General features: G+C 36.6%; 1 protein-coding gene across 6 annotated transcripts in view; it reads right to left on the bottom strand.

Annotated features, from left to right (window-relative positions):
• The window catches only part of BDP1 (BDP1 general transcription factor IIIB subunit), a 51414-nt gene that overhangs the window by 13317 nt on the left and 21807 nt on the right, over positions 1–16290 (bottom strand). For 4 of the 6 annotated variants that reach the window (XM_079330813.1, XM_079330816.1, XM_079330815.1 and 1 more), the window contains exons 19-34: positions 15096–15280; positions 14211–14424; positions 13554–13741; positions 12827–13004; positions 11307–11422; positions 10427–10646; positions 9771–9958; positions 8436–8631; positions 7227–7444; positions 5920–6310; positions 3823–3936; positions 3514–3550; positions 3004–3087; positions 2107–2338; positions 1016–1173; positions 254–392 (exon numbers count right to left, since the gene is read on the bottom strand). In XM_079330813.1, the coding sequence (XP_079186939.1) occupies positions 254–392; positions 1016–1173; positions 2107–2338; positions 3004–3087; positions 3514–3550; positions 3823–3936; positions 5920–6310; positions 7227–7444; positions 8436–8631; positions 9771–9958; positions 10427–10646; positions 11307–11422; positions 12827–13004; positions 13554–13741; positions 14211–14424; positions 15096–15280 (2858 nt within the window). The remainder of the gene's footprint in view (positions 1–253; positions 393–1015; positions 1174–2106; positions 2339–3003; positions 3088–3513; positions 3551–3822; positions 3937–5919; positions 6311–7226; positions 7445–8435; positions 8632–9770; positions 9959–10426; positions 10647–11306; positions 11423–12826; positions 13005–13553; positions 13742–14210; positions 14425–15095; positions 15281–16290) is intronic. The other 2 variants (XM_079330814.1, XM_079330817.1) reach the window with 1 other exon arrangement.

Raw genomic sequence — 16290 nt, 5'->3', positions numbered from 1 at the left:
CATGAAAGACAGCTAAGCAGGAAGGTAATTGCTAAGTTCTGAAATACCAAACAAAAGTTAATGGTCTATCTCCAAAAAGCTGTAGCACAACATGCAAGGGAGAAAAACCTGAAGTCTAAAGTGTATGGTGTCTGTATAACAGTGTCTGTGAGCACACTGGTTCCATTACAGTCAAATACTACACCTGAACTTCAGCTGCATATTTTAAGAGACAGTAGGAATTAAGTCAGTATTAAATGATGAGTCTTCCTACCTCTCAGTTTTGTCTGCTTGCTTGGTAAGTTCCATACTTCCAATCACAAAGTCATGAAGAACTGAAGAATTATCTGCAGGTTTCATTGGTTCTGGTTCCACCTTCTGCATTTCTGCATTAGCCCTCAGAGTTGCACGATCTAAGTTTCATAAAAGCAAAAATTTAAATAATTTCTTCTCTGTCTGCCGGTGTATATACATATCTGTATTACTTTTAACATACAATCTTGTACGTATTAAAGTTTTCTAGTATGTTTATACAGATTCATATACCTGAACATGTACATGTATTCTTTGTGTGTGTTATATAAATAAAGCACATACACATATGTCATCTTGCCTTTCCTATGATATGAAGACAATTAAAAGAGTTTGAAGGCTTTCTTTTTTGCAACTGCTTTAAGAACAGAAAGCCAATTCTTTCTATCTCTTCTACTTTTAATGGAAGGAAGACAGTAGCAATAATAGAAAAAAAGTACACTGTATTAGACTGTATTTCTGTAATTGGCAGTCCAGTAATTTCAGTGCTTTCCAGATAATTTAATGCCTTCAGAAAAAAACCTGCCATTCAAATTTAATTTAATTTTATACTTGTGTATAAAACTGCATCACAAATGGATGTGACACCCTATGTCACAGTGGCAATGTATTATCTGTGAACATGAATGGAAAGTGAGGATTTTCAGTTTTGTTTCATTTCATGAATAGACGTGCATCTATTGAATAAACATTTTCAGAGCCCTAAGATAAGAAACAGGCTTACCTGTTTGAATTTGCTCTAGTTGTTCTACAAGCACATTTGCATTAAGTATCTCCTGCATTATGTCTTCATTGGACCTCAATATTTCAGAGGTTGGCTCAGGCTCCAGATATCTGCCTCCTGTTAGTCTCATACTATTCACCAGAGACAAAGAGCTACCACTGCAAGTAAAAGGAAAAATGTCATCAATAGAATCCTTGGTTTTTGACATTAGTGAAGACCTGAAATGCAGGCTGCAACTGGCAGAGAAGACAGAAAACTAACCTGCAGGATGAAAAAAGATAAAAATAACCTGTAAATTGAAACAGATAGGCATGCTGCAAACTAGTATGTTTCTAACATAAAGGAATTTTATAAAAAAAAAGAAAAATTGCAATGTTTAAATAGCAGGAGAAGATCAGAAATCTAATACATATGACATGGTAGTAAATTCTGGTTTAATAATATAATTAAACTGGATGCAAAATAAATTATCTTGGATTATGATTTTTCAAAGCGTATAATCTCATTGCTTGTTCAAGCAAGCAACAAGTTAAGTAATCTTTCAAATAATACATGATCAGCAGCATATGTTTTCTGGGAAAGTGTCGCATTAAGCTGTTTCATAATTCAGAAATGCAAAATTGTAAAGGATCAACCACTAAAAACTATAATGATGGAAGAGCAACTGTCTTCTTGCCATCCCTCTGCTCTAGATCTTTGATCTAAACCCCCACAGCAGCAGTTACACTTAAGCCTTGTCACTTAAGCAGTGACACAATCTGCCTTGGTCTGATTAGCTGTAGAGAAGTTTGCAAAAAAAAAGCTTTATAATTAACAGTAATCCAGTACATCATTAGTTTGCATATTTTTTTCTCACCCTTGCCCAGGTAAATTTAATTTAATGAGACAAAAACTAGCTGTAGATACCCAAAATTACATACAAACTCTTCATGAAAGTAGTAAAGACAGAGATGAGAGAAGTTTTTCCAAATTGCATACTGAATTACATAAACTGAGAAACCTTGCAAATCAATAAAAATGCCAGAAAGAACATAGCAAGAGTAAGCAGTGCAGGATCTCTCTCACTAAAGAAAATGAAGTAGTAATTTAACCTGGTGTCAGTAGGATCCATCTCTGAATATTCTTCTACACCTATTCTTGTGCCAGTGATTTGATGCTCTGCATTCACGTTGTTTCCATCCTCAGAAAAAAGCAATTCCTTGACAGAGGTATCTGAAGCAAGCGAATACTGACTAGAAGTTCTATTTTCTTTGGAGTAGGTGTTAATTACAAGGCTATCAGCCATATCCAAGTCATCTTGAGCAGGTGACATATGTGTCTGTTCTGGTTATAACAAAAAACCAAAAAAACAAAAAAACAAAAAAAAACCCAAAAAAAAAAAAGAGAAAACTTCATTTAAAACACTCAGGTTTGGCATGTACATAAAGCTATATAAATTCAAGCCTCATTTAACAAGGTTTGTATTCTCTAAAGACACAGGTTTAAATCCCAGATAAACACAGTGCTAAGAGAACATTTTTTGTGGTAAGAACACAACAACTAACATTTGGCAAAATGCAGATAATAAATGTTATACAAAATCTATAAAAACACAGGTAATTTCAGGTTGTAGCTAGTTAGGAAAAAAAGGCTATGCTTCACATTAAAGGTCTGAAAAGAACCCTGAAAGTTACAGTCATTTAAGCTTGATTCCTTTCTTTCATCCATTTTATGTGCCCACATCAATTCAACCATGTGCTTCCTAAAACAGGTCTCAGAAACAACTTTGTAGCAGTGATGCAGTTGGCAGTATTCAGTGGGGTGCCTGCTTCTTTCCAGCCAACCTGCACTGGCTGGACTTACCATGTGTTACAATTCAATAGGACTAAAATCATAAAAGATTATTAACCTCCTGCTATGCAGCAGCATATGGAAAAGCTTTGCAGCCACTCCTTAGGTGGACCCAGAAAGCACAAGAGCAAGGCTTTGTCCCATAAATCAGATCATACCTTCAGTGCTTGTTTTTAACTGGAAATTTGGATCACCCATTGCAAGTAAAGTCATAGCAGCTTCAGTGCTTCCATCGTTAATTCCTGTGAAGTTGTTCACACACATTAAAAATCACAAGCACATTAATCAGAAATCCAGTTACCCATACTCAGAAAGTATTTGACACTACCGCCAATGCAGTGAAGTACATATTTTTAAATTGACCTTATTTATGGATCAAAATGCTTGTGCACAAGCAACCATTCTCACCTAGCAAATTCAAACTACTCTTAAGACACTGAGTAACAACATGGGTGTTGTTAATGGGTGTACTGGATACACAGGGCAAGGTGGTGGCAGCAACAGCCTGCCTTGGAGACAGCCAGCTCCATCTGACACACTGCAGGACATAGCTGAGCCTGTCAGCCAAGATGGTAGCACCTTTGGAAACATATTTTAAGAAAAAAGGAAATGTATGTATCAGTAGCAAGTTAACAGGAATTACATGAGCAAGATTGTATCATACCTACCTTTGTCCACCTCTGGATTCTCATGTATGATTGTTTCCTTAAACACAAAGAAAAACAATATCAGAGCTCTATACAAAATGACTCCATTATTTTTATTTAATGCTTTCAGATAAATTCTGTGCCCACAAGTTACCCTGGTTTTTAAGGCTAACAACGTATTTACTAACATAGTTTTCCCACAGTTGTGCCTCACATCTGTGTGGGACAGACAGCAGTCTAATAAGCTACACAGTTACATTCAGACATGGCAACAAGAGACTACTGAAACAGCTTTGTATGACCAATGAAACGAACAAAAGACATTCTTACAGCTATTGAGGCGCTTATTTTTTCTTCCCTTTGTACTGGTTGGATAGAAGCACAAGGAAGAATTCCAGCATCAGTAGCCACCTGCACATCTGAGATATTCACAGGTATTTCCAGCTGTAAAAGTAATTTTACAGTATTTCAGTTCATCAGACTCAAAAGAAAATCTGTAAAATGCAAATTTTTATAAACCTGATATATTTAACAGGCAGAACAAGTATTTTTACCTGTAGCTAAGTGGAAGCATCAAACCTAATGCCTTGTTTCTAGTCGCTCATTTCTCCACCAAATTAAGTTATGTAGCTGAGACCTTTTATAGTGACTGTTTACCTCATGCGGATTTTCTTAGTTTTTACTTTTTTTCTGCTTTCTAAGTCTTCAGGATGGCAAAATATTTCAGACTTAATTCCAAAGCAAGATAGGGAATAGACATGCATACACATAGAAACATACCCACTCACCATTTAACCTATGTTTTTTCTTCTTCAGCACTATTTACACTGAGAATTTCAGTCATCTAACATTTTCAGAAATGAGGACTTGAAATTTGACAGAAAGTTTATAATATTTCCAGGGAAGTTCTCACAGAAAACACTGCTCAGTCTGGGCTGCTCTCAAAGGCTTGCACTTTACAAGTGCAACTTGGAATGTTTTGACTGACCTATTTGAATTTTACAACAGCTGTGTCCTTGGGTATTTAACCACATCCTCCACCAGTACTCATGTCTCATAAGCGTTAAACTAGGCAACCTGACTACAATCCCCACACATAATATTCCACATCTCTGAAATCAAGGATTCAGCAAAAGTTTCCCTGCAGCAACTTTGCTGCCCATTATTGTTTTAGAGATCTCCTGGTGTTTTGACTGAGCTTTAAAGTATTCTGCTGTTTCACTTGGAGAAAGAAACAGTGTGATTAATCCTGGAGACAATAAAAAGCAGGATTTCAATGGGCAAAGATAAGAAGAGGACTAGCAGTAATAGTAAGCAAAAAAGCACTCAAAGGCAAAAAGCACTGAAGTGAATGGAAAGTAGCAATAATAGAGAAAAAACAGAAAAATGCCTTGTACTGGATAGTTTAAGACCTAGACATGATAAAAATTGCATGAAATAAAGGCTAAAGATTGTACTAGGCATGGCTGGGTTGAAGTTAATTTTCTTCATACCAGTCCACATAGTGTTACCTTTTGGATTTATAACTACAACAGTGTTGGTAACACACCAGTGTTTCTGCACTCCCTGCACAATGTTGAAGCATTTTTCCTACTCTTTTACCCAGCAAGGAGGCCAAGGGTAAGAAAGAGGTCAGGAGAGCACACAGCTAGGACAGCTGACCCAAACTGATCAAAGGGGAATTCTGTATCGTGCATTTACATGCTCAGCAAGAAAACTCAGGGAAAGATGGGAGAAGAGGAGGCATTTGTGGTTAGGACATTTGTCTTCTAAACTTAGTCTTAGACATACTGAGACCTTGATTTCCAGGAAGTAACCTGACAACGGAAAGCAGCCAAAAATTCCTTATTTTGCTTTTCATTTACATGCAGTTTTTCCTTCATGTACATAACGGTCTTTACATTAATAGAGAAATCTTCTTGCCTTCCTTCTAATTTCTCCTTCCTTGTTGCACATAAAAACAGAATGAGCAGGCAGATTTGTGTGTCTGGCTGCTGGTCAGATCAGCCTACCTGACAGCTAAAAAAGTTTCATGGCAAGAGGGACATGACATACAGAAACATTTTCCTCATACCCTCATTTCTTAACATTCAAATATGAAATTGAAATGCTCCATTTGTTCCATCTTGGGCCTCAAAACACATGGATGAGCATTGAGTCTGGGCCTATATTCAATCTCAGTGAACACACTGGTGAGTACTCTGCAGATCTATATAGTTTGTAAACATAATTACCTAGCTAGATTTTAGGCTGAGGTAGTATTAAGTTCAAAATCAAGTGTATGTGCCAAGCAACATCCCTGTTACTCTTAACACCATTCTTAACTTGACCTTGGATAAAACCCAAATACTCAGAGATACAATTAGAATAAAATCTTTTTAAGCAATCAAAACAAAATTACATATGTAGAACCCAGCTACACAATACCTCCTCCATGGTCTCCTGTATCTGCATAGGAACTGGTTTTGGAGATCGAAGACCTATAGGAACAAACACTGGAGCCTTGTTTACTTCCTCTGATGCAAAGCACTCATCTTCGTCATCAAGCTCAAAGTCATCTGCCTCCTCATCCTCCTCCTCTTCAGAAGCCCGAAGAGTAACAAAGGTTATCTTTGAACTTCTGGGTTCCTTTCCAGATTTTCTTCTCTGTGTAGTTTTCAAACTTTTGTCCCTGGTAACACGTAGTTTAGCTTTTTGCCTTTGACTCTTCTTCTCATTACATTTAGCCTCACATTCAGAGGTAGAAGGAGTAGCAGGTTTTGGGTCCAACACATATTCTGGCAGTGCTGCCTGTTTCGACGATCTCTTGAATTGCCTTCTAAAGTACACAACAAAAACAATGAAATTCAAGACTTTCCAAAGAGATGGATACTACAAATCAAAATAAACTCAATTAAAATAAAGTTATCATTGTGATCAATAATGCAATCTACTTACTTCTTAACTTAATAGTGACAAATAAGCATTTAATCAGAAATTTAATTTCTTCCTGTGTACATAAGGTACTGACTGCAAATGTGTATCAAGCAGTTTCAGAATGCTAGAAATCTTCACAACTGAACTGCAAGATATACAATTCTTTGATTAGAAAAGTAAGAAATCATTTTAATTTTGAGGATATGGAAGTCACATACTTAAGTCATGGGAACACTTCCAGCTGTCTTTTGCTAAAGCAATACTAGAAGCCCCAAACTATAATACTCTAATTGATCAGATTATCGTTTACAAACTGAAACTGTTAGATGGTAACTACTTATCTGCTTTGGTTTCTCTTCAATAATTAGTTACCTACAGTTTACTTCCTCAAAATCATGGGCACAACCACTTAGAGTATCAAAAGTAATGACAAACTTTCCTCCCAAAACATCTGCCTTGGTAAACTGGTGGGTAGTGGCAGCAAATGGCATCAGGGGACACTTTTAGCACCAAGTTTTTCTTTAGGTTAATCCCACAATCTCTGTGACCCCAAATATAGGTACCCTCAAGTTCTCCCCTATAAAATCAGGAATTTCTCTTCAAACCATGGGATGGATTGGTGAGAGTGCTGGCTGTGTTCATTTCATGAGAATAAAGGCAGAGTAAGAGATGAAGGAGTATCTGCACACATCTGCTAAGTTCAGATGGAAGACACAAAAACTGACACTCTACATGCACTCACGTAACACATGGCAGAACTATGGCAAATAATTATCAATCAACTGAGTTTGGTTTACAAAACAAAACAGTTGTTTTACCTTGGGAAATTGTCTGAATGCTTTTCCAGTGAGGTAGAAAGCTGAGAATCAATATCTTGTTCTACCTGACTCTTACTCTCTGATGATATCCCTGGAGACTGAAGTGTCATGTCCTGCTTGATTCTTTTATAAGATGTTTCTTCAACATGCTCTGCAAAATTGTGTTTCCTTGTAGCTTCTGAGAAGGATCCAGCTTCCACTGTATTACTGTAGTTTTGCTGAACAGAGGAGATAATTATTACCATATTAAGTGCCAAACATTTGCAACTTGTTTTGGTGACTTAAATAACTCAGTTTGAAGATCTTGAGAATGTGCTCAGCTGTCATCTCTTATAACTTAGGCTATTCTTGCTCACTGTCTTTAATTTTGGACTCTGTAGCAGAGCTGTCATTAACTGGTATTATCTATGATGCTTGAATTCCAAGTGCTGCTGGTAGTTAATAGAACAAGACCATGCTCAATTTATCAAGAGCAACAACTCCTTAAAAGCTGGAAAGATGAATCATTTTCTAAAACTACTTATTAATTTAAGGAACAATTTCCAGGTACATTTTTTTTTTTTTTTTGCCATGGGAACAAGGTAGGAAGACTATCAACTTTATATAAAAGCATTTAAATATTATTCAACATATACACAGACAAATATCAGCAAACACAGTTCTGTCAACTATGGATACTTGGCTAAAATAAAATGTCAATTAGAAATTTTTAGTCATCCATATAGAAACTAGGAACACCAGATAAACTTGACTCAGTTTTGACAGCATTAGACAGAGATGGAACTAGTCTGGGCCAACTTAGGCCTGCTGAGCAAATTTAAGAAGGTCTGAACTTTGTTCACACTCGTTTTAATACAGATTTTAGATTGTATCTGAGGTTAGTTAACTGCCTTATTTTCCATTTTCTAATTAATAACAAACAGAAAATTATTTTTTAACAATGTTAGTATGCATTTATTATAAAGCATTTCTGATCATATAAACCATAGAACTTAAGACAACAGTGTATATTACGTATTTCCACAGTATTTAAATTCTAAGGACATTTATTCTGCATAGTTTCCAACAGTGAATTTTGAAAAAGTCAAATAAGCTTAATCACATTAAGCTTTTCCAGTCATACACTGGATTTCTGTGCCAGCTATCTTTCTAAGAACTTTGGCAAAAGGATAAGGTATAACTGGCTCAAAATACCTGATCAGCACTTACCCCTGATACACTTGTTTTGAATAACACCAAAAACTCTTCTTCATTTCTCTCAATGTTGACATCTTCTCTGTTTCCACAGTCTTTGGGATAATCTCTTTTCCTATTAAGTCTCATTAGGTCTGGCTTTGGGTTCCTATGTGGGGGTTCTGTTGCTCCCTGTACACTTTCTTCTCCAGAACTTAATTTATCATTGGACCTACAAAAATATGTTTCAACTTTTACTTCTAAAGAACTACAAAGTACACTCTATAAGCTATTTAGTACTTCTAGCTAGAAATGAACTTGTGTTTTGAATTTTTGTTTGCTTAGGTGGCTACTTGTAAAAAAAAACATAAAAGGAAGGAAAAAACTCTGCATAAAGAGGAGTTACTGAACTTCTCCTACTGGAAAGAAAAATTGAAGACACTCAGAATATATCTTACAGAAACATAAAATGAGCTTGCTGCCTTCTTGCCACTTCTCAATTAAAAGGGAGTGCAAATGGAACACATCAGCCTTTGGTCAACATTCATGGTGCACTGTACCCCAAGAGTTTATTAGTGATAATAATTACTTGCTTCTGCTCTCACCCATTAAGTACCCTCTAAAAAGGAAAACAGCCTTCAAAAAAATCCCCTAATCCTGTTAAAAACTCTTACATGACTTAAGAATGCCACCTAGTGATTTCACAGCATGTAGTATATACCAGCTAATACAACCCAGAGCCTGTGGTTCCAAAAGCAAGTGCTGTACAAAAATAACTAGATAAATGCATAAAATTTTTGAAGTACTTTTGCAGCTTAACCCCAGCTGCCAAGTAAGTGCCATCAGTCAGTCAGTCCCCAAACCTCAAGGAGAAGGAGAATTGGAAAGAAAAGTTAAACCTTGTAGGTTTAGATAAGAACAGCTTAATAATCAAAACAAAGTAAAAATAATGAAAAGGAGACAAAGAGAGGGGAATGAAACACAAGGAAAACAAGTGATGCACAAATGCTCACTGCTTGCTGCCTGATGCCCAGTCTATACCCAAGCAGTGTTCAGCAGCCCCTGGCCAGGTCCCTCCATTACAGACTGAGCATGATGCTATATTATGGAATATCCTTTTCGGTCAGTTCAGATGAGTTGTCCTGGCTGTGATCTGCTTGTGCACCTGCTCACTGGCAGACCATGAGACACTGGTAAGTGCTCAACTCAGGGTAAGCACTGCTCAACAACAACTAAAATGTCAGTGGGTTATCAATGCTATCCTCATATTGCATCCAAAATGCAGCACTGTACCAGCCCTAAGAAGAAAATAAACTACCCCAGCTGAAATCAAAATGAGAGAGTTTTTACTTTGTCAACAGGTAACTTTACCTTTCTGTGGTATCCTGAATGCTTCCTATAGCATCTGTATATAGACACTCTTCTTGCTTTTTTCTGCTGCTGCAAGTTGGTGATTTTTTAGAAGAACAAAGTGTTCCTGATGTTATGCCCCCTGAATTTATGTCTAGATTGTCATTCTCAGCCAAATTTCCCACAAGCAACAATACCTCCATGTCACCCTTTGATGTGAGAAAAAAAAACAAACATTAGCACATAATATATCACCTGCAAAATAAAGTACTGCAAATCATGATCAATTTGTTAATCTGAAACCTCATTTTAAAACTTCCAAGAAGTTTATGGCACCATCACTGTTCCTTGTTCCACCAAGAAGGCATTTAGCAACAAAAACAGATACTATAATCAATATAGTTCTTCATGAGAAGCTATCAAGGAGCTCAGGAGAAACCCAGCAACAAAAATACAGCATGTAGGTAACTATTCATGTATCATCAATATGACTGAAATGTCAAAGTTCAAGTGAACTTTGTATGTCTTATTGAAGTGTCACAAATATTAAAAAAGAATTCCTACTAGGCTGAAATTCATTAACGCATTTATAACAGCTCATTTAGATGTCTTAAAAACAGCTAGTGTGGAACTAAGCATCAGAAAATGTTGCCATAAATAAATGAAAAGAATCTCACTTTTGAGGAGAGAGGGTTTTCAGATTCTTCTGCCACAGGCAGATTCTCTCCTTGACTCATTTTTTCTTCATCTGGGGCAGCAAGTTTTTGTACTACTGGAGATCCTTTTTCACTGTTTGCTCTTTCTAGGTTTGGTCTAGTTCTTGGAGACTCAACCTCTATGAATTGTTCTGGTTTCAGAGTACTCAGCTTGCCTTCTTGGGAGGTAAATTTTTCAGTACTGGTGAATTTAAAGCAAACAAACAAAAACAGAAAAACCACATTTGAATTTGGCTGGGAGAGAAAACAAGCACTTCTGCACTTAAGTTTTAAATCAATACTTACACAAGAGACTAAGATTGCCTTTTTTAAGATAGATAAAATTGTATTTTCAGATATATTTCTCATTTATGGTTAACTTTAGAGCAGAAATAACAAAATGTCTTTGTCAAGGCATTTTTAACATAAAAAGCAAGTTGTGCTGCTAACCACACCAACATCAAAGTATCAGCAGTCTAACACACACTGAAGGTCTTATTTTACCAACAGTGGCAGTAAAATAGAAGAGCACATGGATGGATCAATGAAAGTCAAGTCTCTGACATTTCTCAAAATTTGTATTTTACATATCTTACATGTGTGATTGTTACTTAGGCAAATACAAATCCAGTGATAAAAACCTTGGTCAAGAAGAGCTACTACACAGATCAAGTATGTACCAGATAAACAATGACAAGGAGTGCAGCTAAAAAATGTTCTCTGAAAACATAGGAAGAAGCTGTTTGTAGGTACTGAAAATTAAATACTGCAAAGACAAAAGACAAGGAACAGAAGAATTGATAATTGCAAAGGTGTCTCATTATGTACAAAATCTTTTCAAATGCCATTTTCCTAAACTCACCTGCTTTGTTCAGACAACAAGGTTTCAGAAATAGACAGCACCTGAGGCACGTCTTGCTGTTCCTGTTCCTCTTTGCTCAACACATTGGCTTGACCCAATACAGCTTCATTTTCACCCTTTAATTTACAGAAGCATGAAGAAAAATAGAAGTATGTAAGCTTCTGAAATAGACACATATTTTATATACAAGAATAAAAACAATGTCATTTTCCCAATTGGAATAAAGGTAAGAATCATGTTATGGTAATACAATTTATATGCAAAAATAAACAGAAGTCTTCAGACTCCTGGGATACCTAGAGTTAAGCTCTTAAATACTATGTGCACCCAAGCATTATGGGAAACACTTACTCTATTTAGTATTCAATCAATTCCCTAATACATGAAGCAGTGTGGAAACAAGATACTTCAGCAAATGGAAAGCCTTTGAAAACTGGACACTGTAGAAGGCAGTACAGATACACCCAAGCCACAATAACACAACCTCAAGATCCAGAAGGCCCAGTAAGTTTTATGTCTATATTTGCTACACTGGTTCCACAAAGAAGCCACTCAAATGCCTCTTTCACCTCTTCAGGCCTGTGACAGCTTGATTAGTAAAGAGAAGCATCAGATCTGCTCCGGTTCTACAGATTTTCCCAGTACAGAGCAGATGCATGTGCATGGTTCACAAGTCACAGGTCTAGAGCAGCCAGAGCTGAACTACAAGAAACTATCGCAGTCAGGGATGAGCTGACTGTGGCACTGAAGGAAGATGGGAGATGAGAGATAACACAGGACACAAGGACTTTTCATAGACTCCAGAACAAAACCAGCTATAACGAAACATCATCCAAAACAGTCACTCTTGCAAAGTTTAGCTGTATTCCACACCTAAGGCACATCTACACAGATATCATTACCCCGGTGATATGGTTCATGTGCAACCCACAAAACGGTTACAGAGAACACATCACACTGTAAATGGCTTCTGAAGATTTCCACATTTTTTACAGTCCCTAGTACAGTGTCTGTGGGGATACACAGTGCCAGTTACTCGTATGAAATAGAAGAGTATCAGGTACTGTATTGATGAGGGCAGTTAAAGCTTATCAAATTTAAAAACACCTTTTTTTCAAAGAAATAGGTATTCTCTGCCTTCACTTGAGACATTATACTAGATTGCCCAACAGAGATTTGAGTCATCCAAACAGTTAAGATGAAATGAGAAAAAAAAGCTTATTTTTATGCATTTTTGTCATAGAGTTTGTATAAATGTGCATAATTTTTTCCTATCATGCAATCCAATCAAAAGCAGATAATTTGTAAAAAAAGAAATAAAAATTAATACTTCATGTTGAAGCCCTTACTGATTGCATACCTACAATAACTCAACTTACCAGGGTTTGGGATTTTTTTTCATTTCATATATTGTCCTAGCTTCAGGCAATGCAATTTCAATGTTTTCTTTTAACTTCATAAAAGTGAACTTGCACTTAAAACCAACTTTGTAGGCAAAGCTTACTCTTAGTAAGGCTTACCATGACAGTATTGCCAAACTCATCTTTTTGCTGGGCTTCAGGCTTTCTCTTCCTCTCATTTTCTGATGTTTGTAACTCCTTCTTTCCAACAGTGCTTACCAAGTTTGGCTTGTACCTCTTGTTCTGGGCCAGCTGGACAGGTGGAAGAGGTGTGTGTTGACATTCTTCTTGAGTGCTGCTTTTGTCAATGATACAAAGTTAAGACACAAAAAATAATCCAAAACTTAGTACAAATGCATACAACAAATATAAACACAGGCCCATTAGTATTACGTGCAAAAACCACTGAGTTTTAAAGAGAAATCTTGTGAACTAGAAATTCAGCTGAGTTTAAATTACAAACAACAATGTTTCAGCAAAAATTTTGAAGCACTGGTTTTTTAAATGCTTCCAACAACAGAATTAACTAACTCACTGAAGGTATTAACTTGCCTACTACTTGTTGCTATAAACCCAAAGCAATTTTCATATGGTTTCTTTGGTATTTCCCTGCTTACATGGAATGAATCCAGGCTTTGAGATGACAAAACAATTATAAAGTAAATGCTCATTAATGTCATGTTTAGCATAGAAGCTACTGAAATTGTAGTATCCCTAGTGTTAAACTATGAGAATGGAAATTTTGTGCTGTATTTTCATTAGACTATGTTTGCCAGATGGCACAATGATTTCCTTGTAAAATACTTTCATTGTTACAGCCAAGAATCAAAAATAACTAAGCCCTTACCCTGTAATAGTAGTAGAAATGTCATCTTGCCTAATTTCAAGATGACAGAACTCCAATTCACCATCCCCTGATCTTGAAAATGTTTTTGGGGACTTGCAACTTGGCCTCTCAGGAACCTCCTGAGAGGAAAGTGACTTCTCCTTTTCCAAGGCTTCTAGTGCGTTTAAGACTTCACATTTTCCTGCTTTCTGAAAAATGTAAACAAAAGAACCAGAAAAAGCTGTAAAAATAAACCAAACAGAGACTTTATGATGTCCGTGAAGTTTGGTACTTATTACTCTCTGAAAAACTCAAGAGAGTTCTTTGCCCTCTCCTAAACTCCTCTATAATTGCCAACTAATGATTTCCTAGTCTTTCCAGGACAAATACAGACTATTTAAGATAAAATAGCTTGAAATCTATATTTCTTCTGTGCCATCTTCCACTAATACTTTTTCTTTCTTCCCGGTCAACTTTATACCACCTTGAGTCAGAAAGACATCTGGACACATAACAAGAGATTCAGTTATCTTTTTCTCCTCACATATGACCAAATGAAAAGCACACAAGTTTTAATGCAGAAAATTCTAGCTTCTGAAAAATTTGTTTCAAAAAGTTAACTGTATTTTTTAAATCACTACTTCATTATAACTAAAGGAAAAAACCCAAAAGCCTTACATCTGTGTCAGGAGGAATGCTACATTCACTATCACACTGTGCCAAACTTCCTTCTCTGTTGGTATCTTTCTGTGATGCACCTTTACTATTTACATCCAGAACTTCCTTTCTACTAGTCATTTTTAAATTTGGCTTTGGTCTCTGGAATCGTGTCCTTACTAGCCGAGCTGATGATACAACAGTTTTCTCCTCTTCCTTCCGAGGATGAGATTCCCTACAAAAAAATGCAAAAAGAACAATCAAAGCCATGGGACAAGATGCCATATTTGTTTACAGCTCTCGGAGCAATAACAACATTGATGACATGAAAAAGATCTAACAAAAACACAGTGGTCATCACCAAAAACCTCTGTATCTTACAAGTAGGTAAGCAAAGGTACATTGACAGCCACTTCCACTTGAGAGATGGAAGATAATTTGAAACATTCTAGCATGATAGATACATTTTACAAATACCTTCCTCTAATCATGTCTAGAGCTACCCAGCAGACCTACAGAGTATCTGTGGTTGACTTTTTTTTTTAAGAGATGCTTTAATAGGAAACCAGACCCTGTATGCAAGAATTTATATAAGCACACTGGGATGCACTATGGAGACCAACATGGAAAAGACACCAACAGGGACTGAGCATCAGAAAGGTGCATTTTTTTGAAAATTAGAACAATAGTTTAAAGATCAAATTGACATCTAACCGCATTTAAATTTAATTCTTTCAAGCTTTTGGGGTTTTGTTAGTTAAAGTCTAGTATAGTCTTGAATAAAAATGTCTTTATATATGTAAAACTTGTTTGTAATGCTGGAGTTGAATGTAAAATGTCATAATACCTAGAAATACTGATAGCTTTGAACCACCCATTTTGTCCATTAAAGTGAAATAACTTTACCTTGCATTGGAATCTAAAATCTGTTTCGAGACATCTGACAACCCCTTTTCACTTTCATAGCTTTCTGCTTCTGAGGACTTTTCTTGGAAACGCTGTCTTGAACATACTGAGCTCATCTCAGAATCTGTAGAAACATCTTCTAACATCACACTGGATGGCTGAGTGTTTTCATGACCTGTTAAATCCTAAAACAAATAAAAGTTCCACTCTGTTAAGATGAAATATCTCTCTTCTAGGAGAGCAGGAGAAAAATGAGAAAGTTTAAACATTTTCTAAAGAAACACTAAGATTTTTCTTGCTTCTTGTGCATCCAACTAATACCAGTGTCTACTATAAAATAAAAGTTATTTTTCTTTATATTTTCTCTTCTAAGTGGTTAATCTTCTGAGACTTTCTTCTTTGCATTTCTCTTTTCAGATCTGGTATCACAATATGACAAAGTAAGACATATTCCATTTCCACATAAGCTGGTTTTTACTAGGGTAGAGTTAGCTTTTTTCACAGTGTCAAGTATGGGGCTGTGTTTTGGGTTAGTGCTGGGTTGATAATACAGAGATGTTTTAATTATTGCTGAGCAGGGCTTACATAGAGCCAAGGTCATTTCAGCTTTTCATATTGCCAAGCTGGAGAGGAAGTTGGAGGGGCATGGAACGATGGGAGGGGACACAGTCAGGACAGGAGATCCCAACTGACCAGAGCGATATTCCATGTCCTGCTGATGTGTAGCTCAGTATACAAAGTGGGGGGAATGGCTTTTGTCTTCCCCAGTAACCATTATGTGGGATGAAGCCCAGCTTTCCTGGAGATGGCTGAACACCTGCCTGTTCATGGGAAGTAGTAGAAGAGCTCCTGGTTATGCTCTGCACATGAGTGTAGCTTCTGCTTTCTCTATTAAAGCTTATATCCAGCACATAGGAGTTTATCTCAGCCCCTGTTTTCCAGCTTTTACCCTTCCAGTTCTGTCTCTAGTGCTGCTGGTAGGCCAGTGAGCAAGCATGCTGCTACTTGGTTGCTGACTAGGGTTAAACCTGACATGGAAAACAGAACCCAAGTGGAAAAATAAAGAAATTTTATCACAAATTTAGTTTATTCTGAAATAATAAATAAAGCATGCAAAGCCAATCCCTACAAATTATTAGGTCTTTGTTACCAAGGCTTTTACTAAGGACCCAGCAAAACAGTGTGCATAAGCAAC

This window comes from Erithacus rubecula (genome assembly GCF_903797595.1).
Source record: "Erithacus rubecula genome assembly, contig: SUPER_Z_unloc_1, whole genome shotgun sequence".
NCBI classification, from domain to species: domain Eukaryota; kingdom Metazoa; phylum Chordata; class Aves; order Passeriformes; family Muscicapidae; genus Erithacus; species Erithacus rubecula.
Note: the sequence above shows the minus strand (reverse complement) of the source record. Positions and strands in the feature narration are given on the sequence as shown.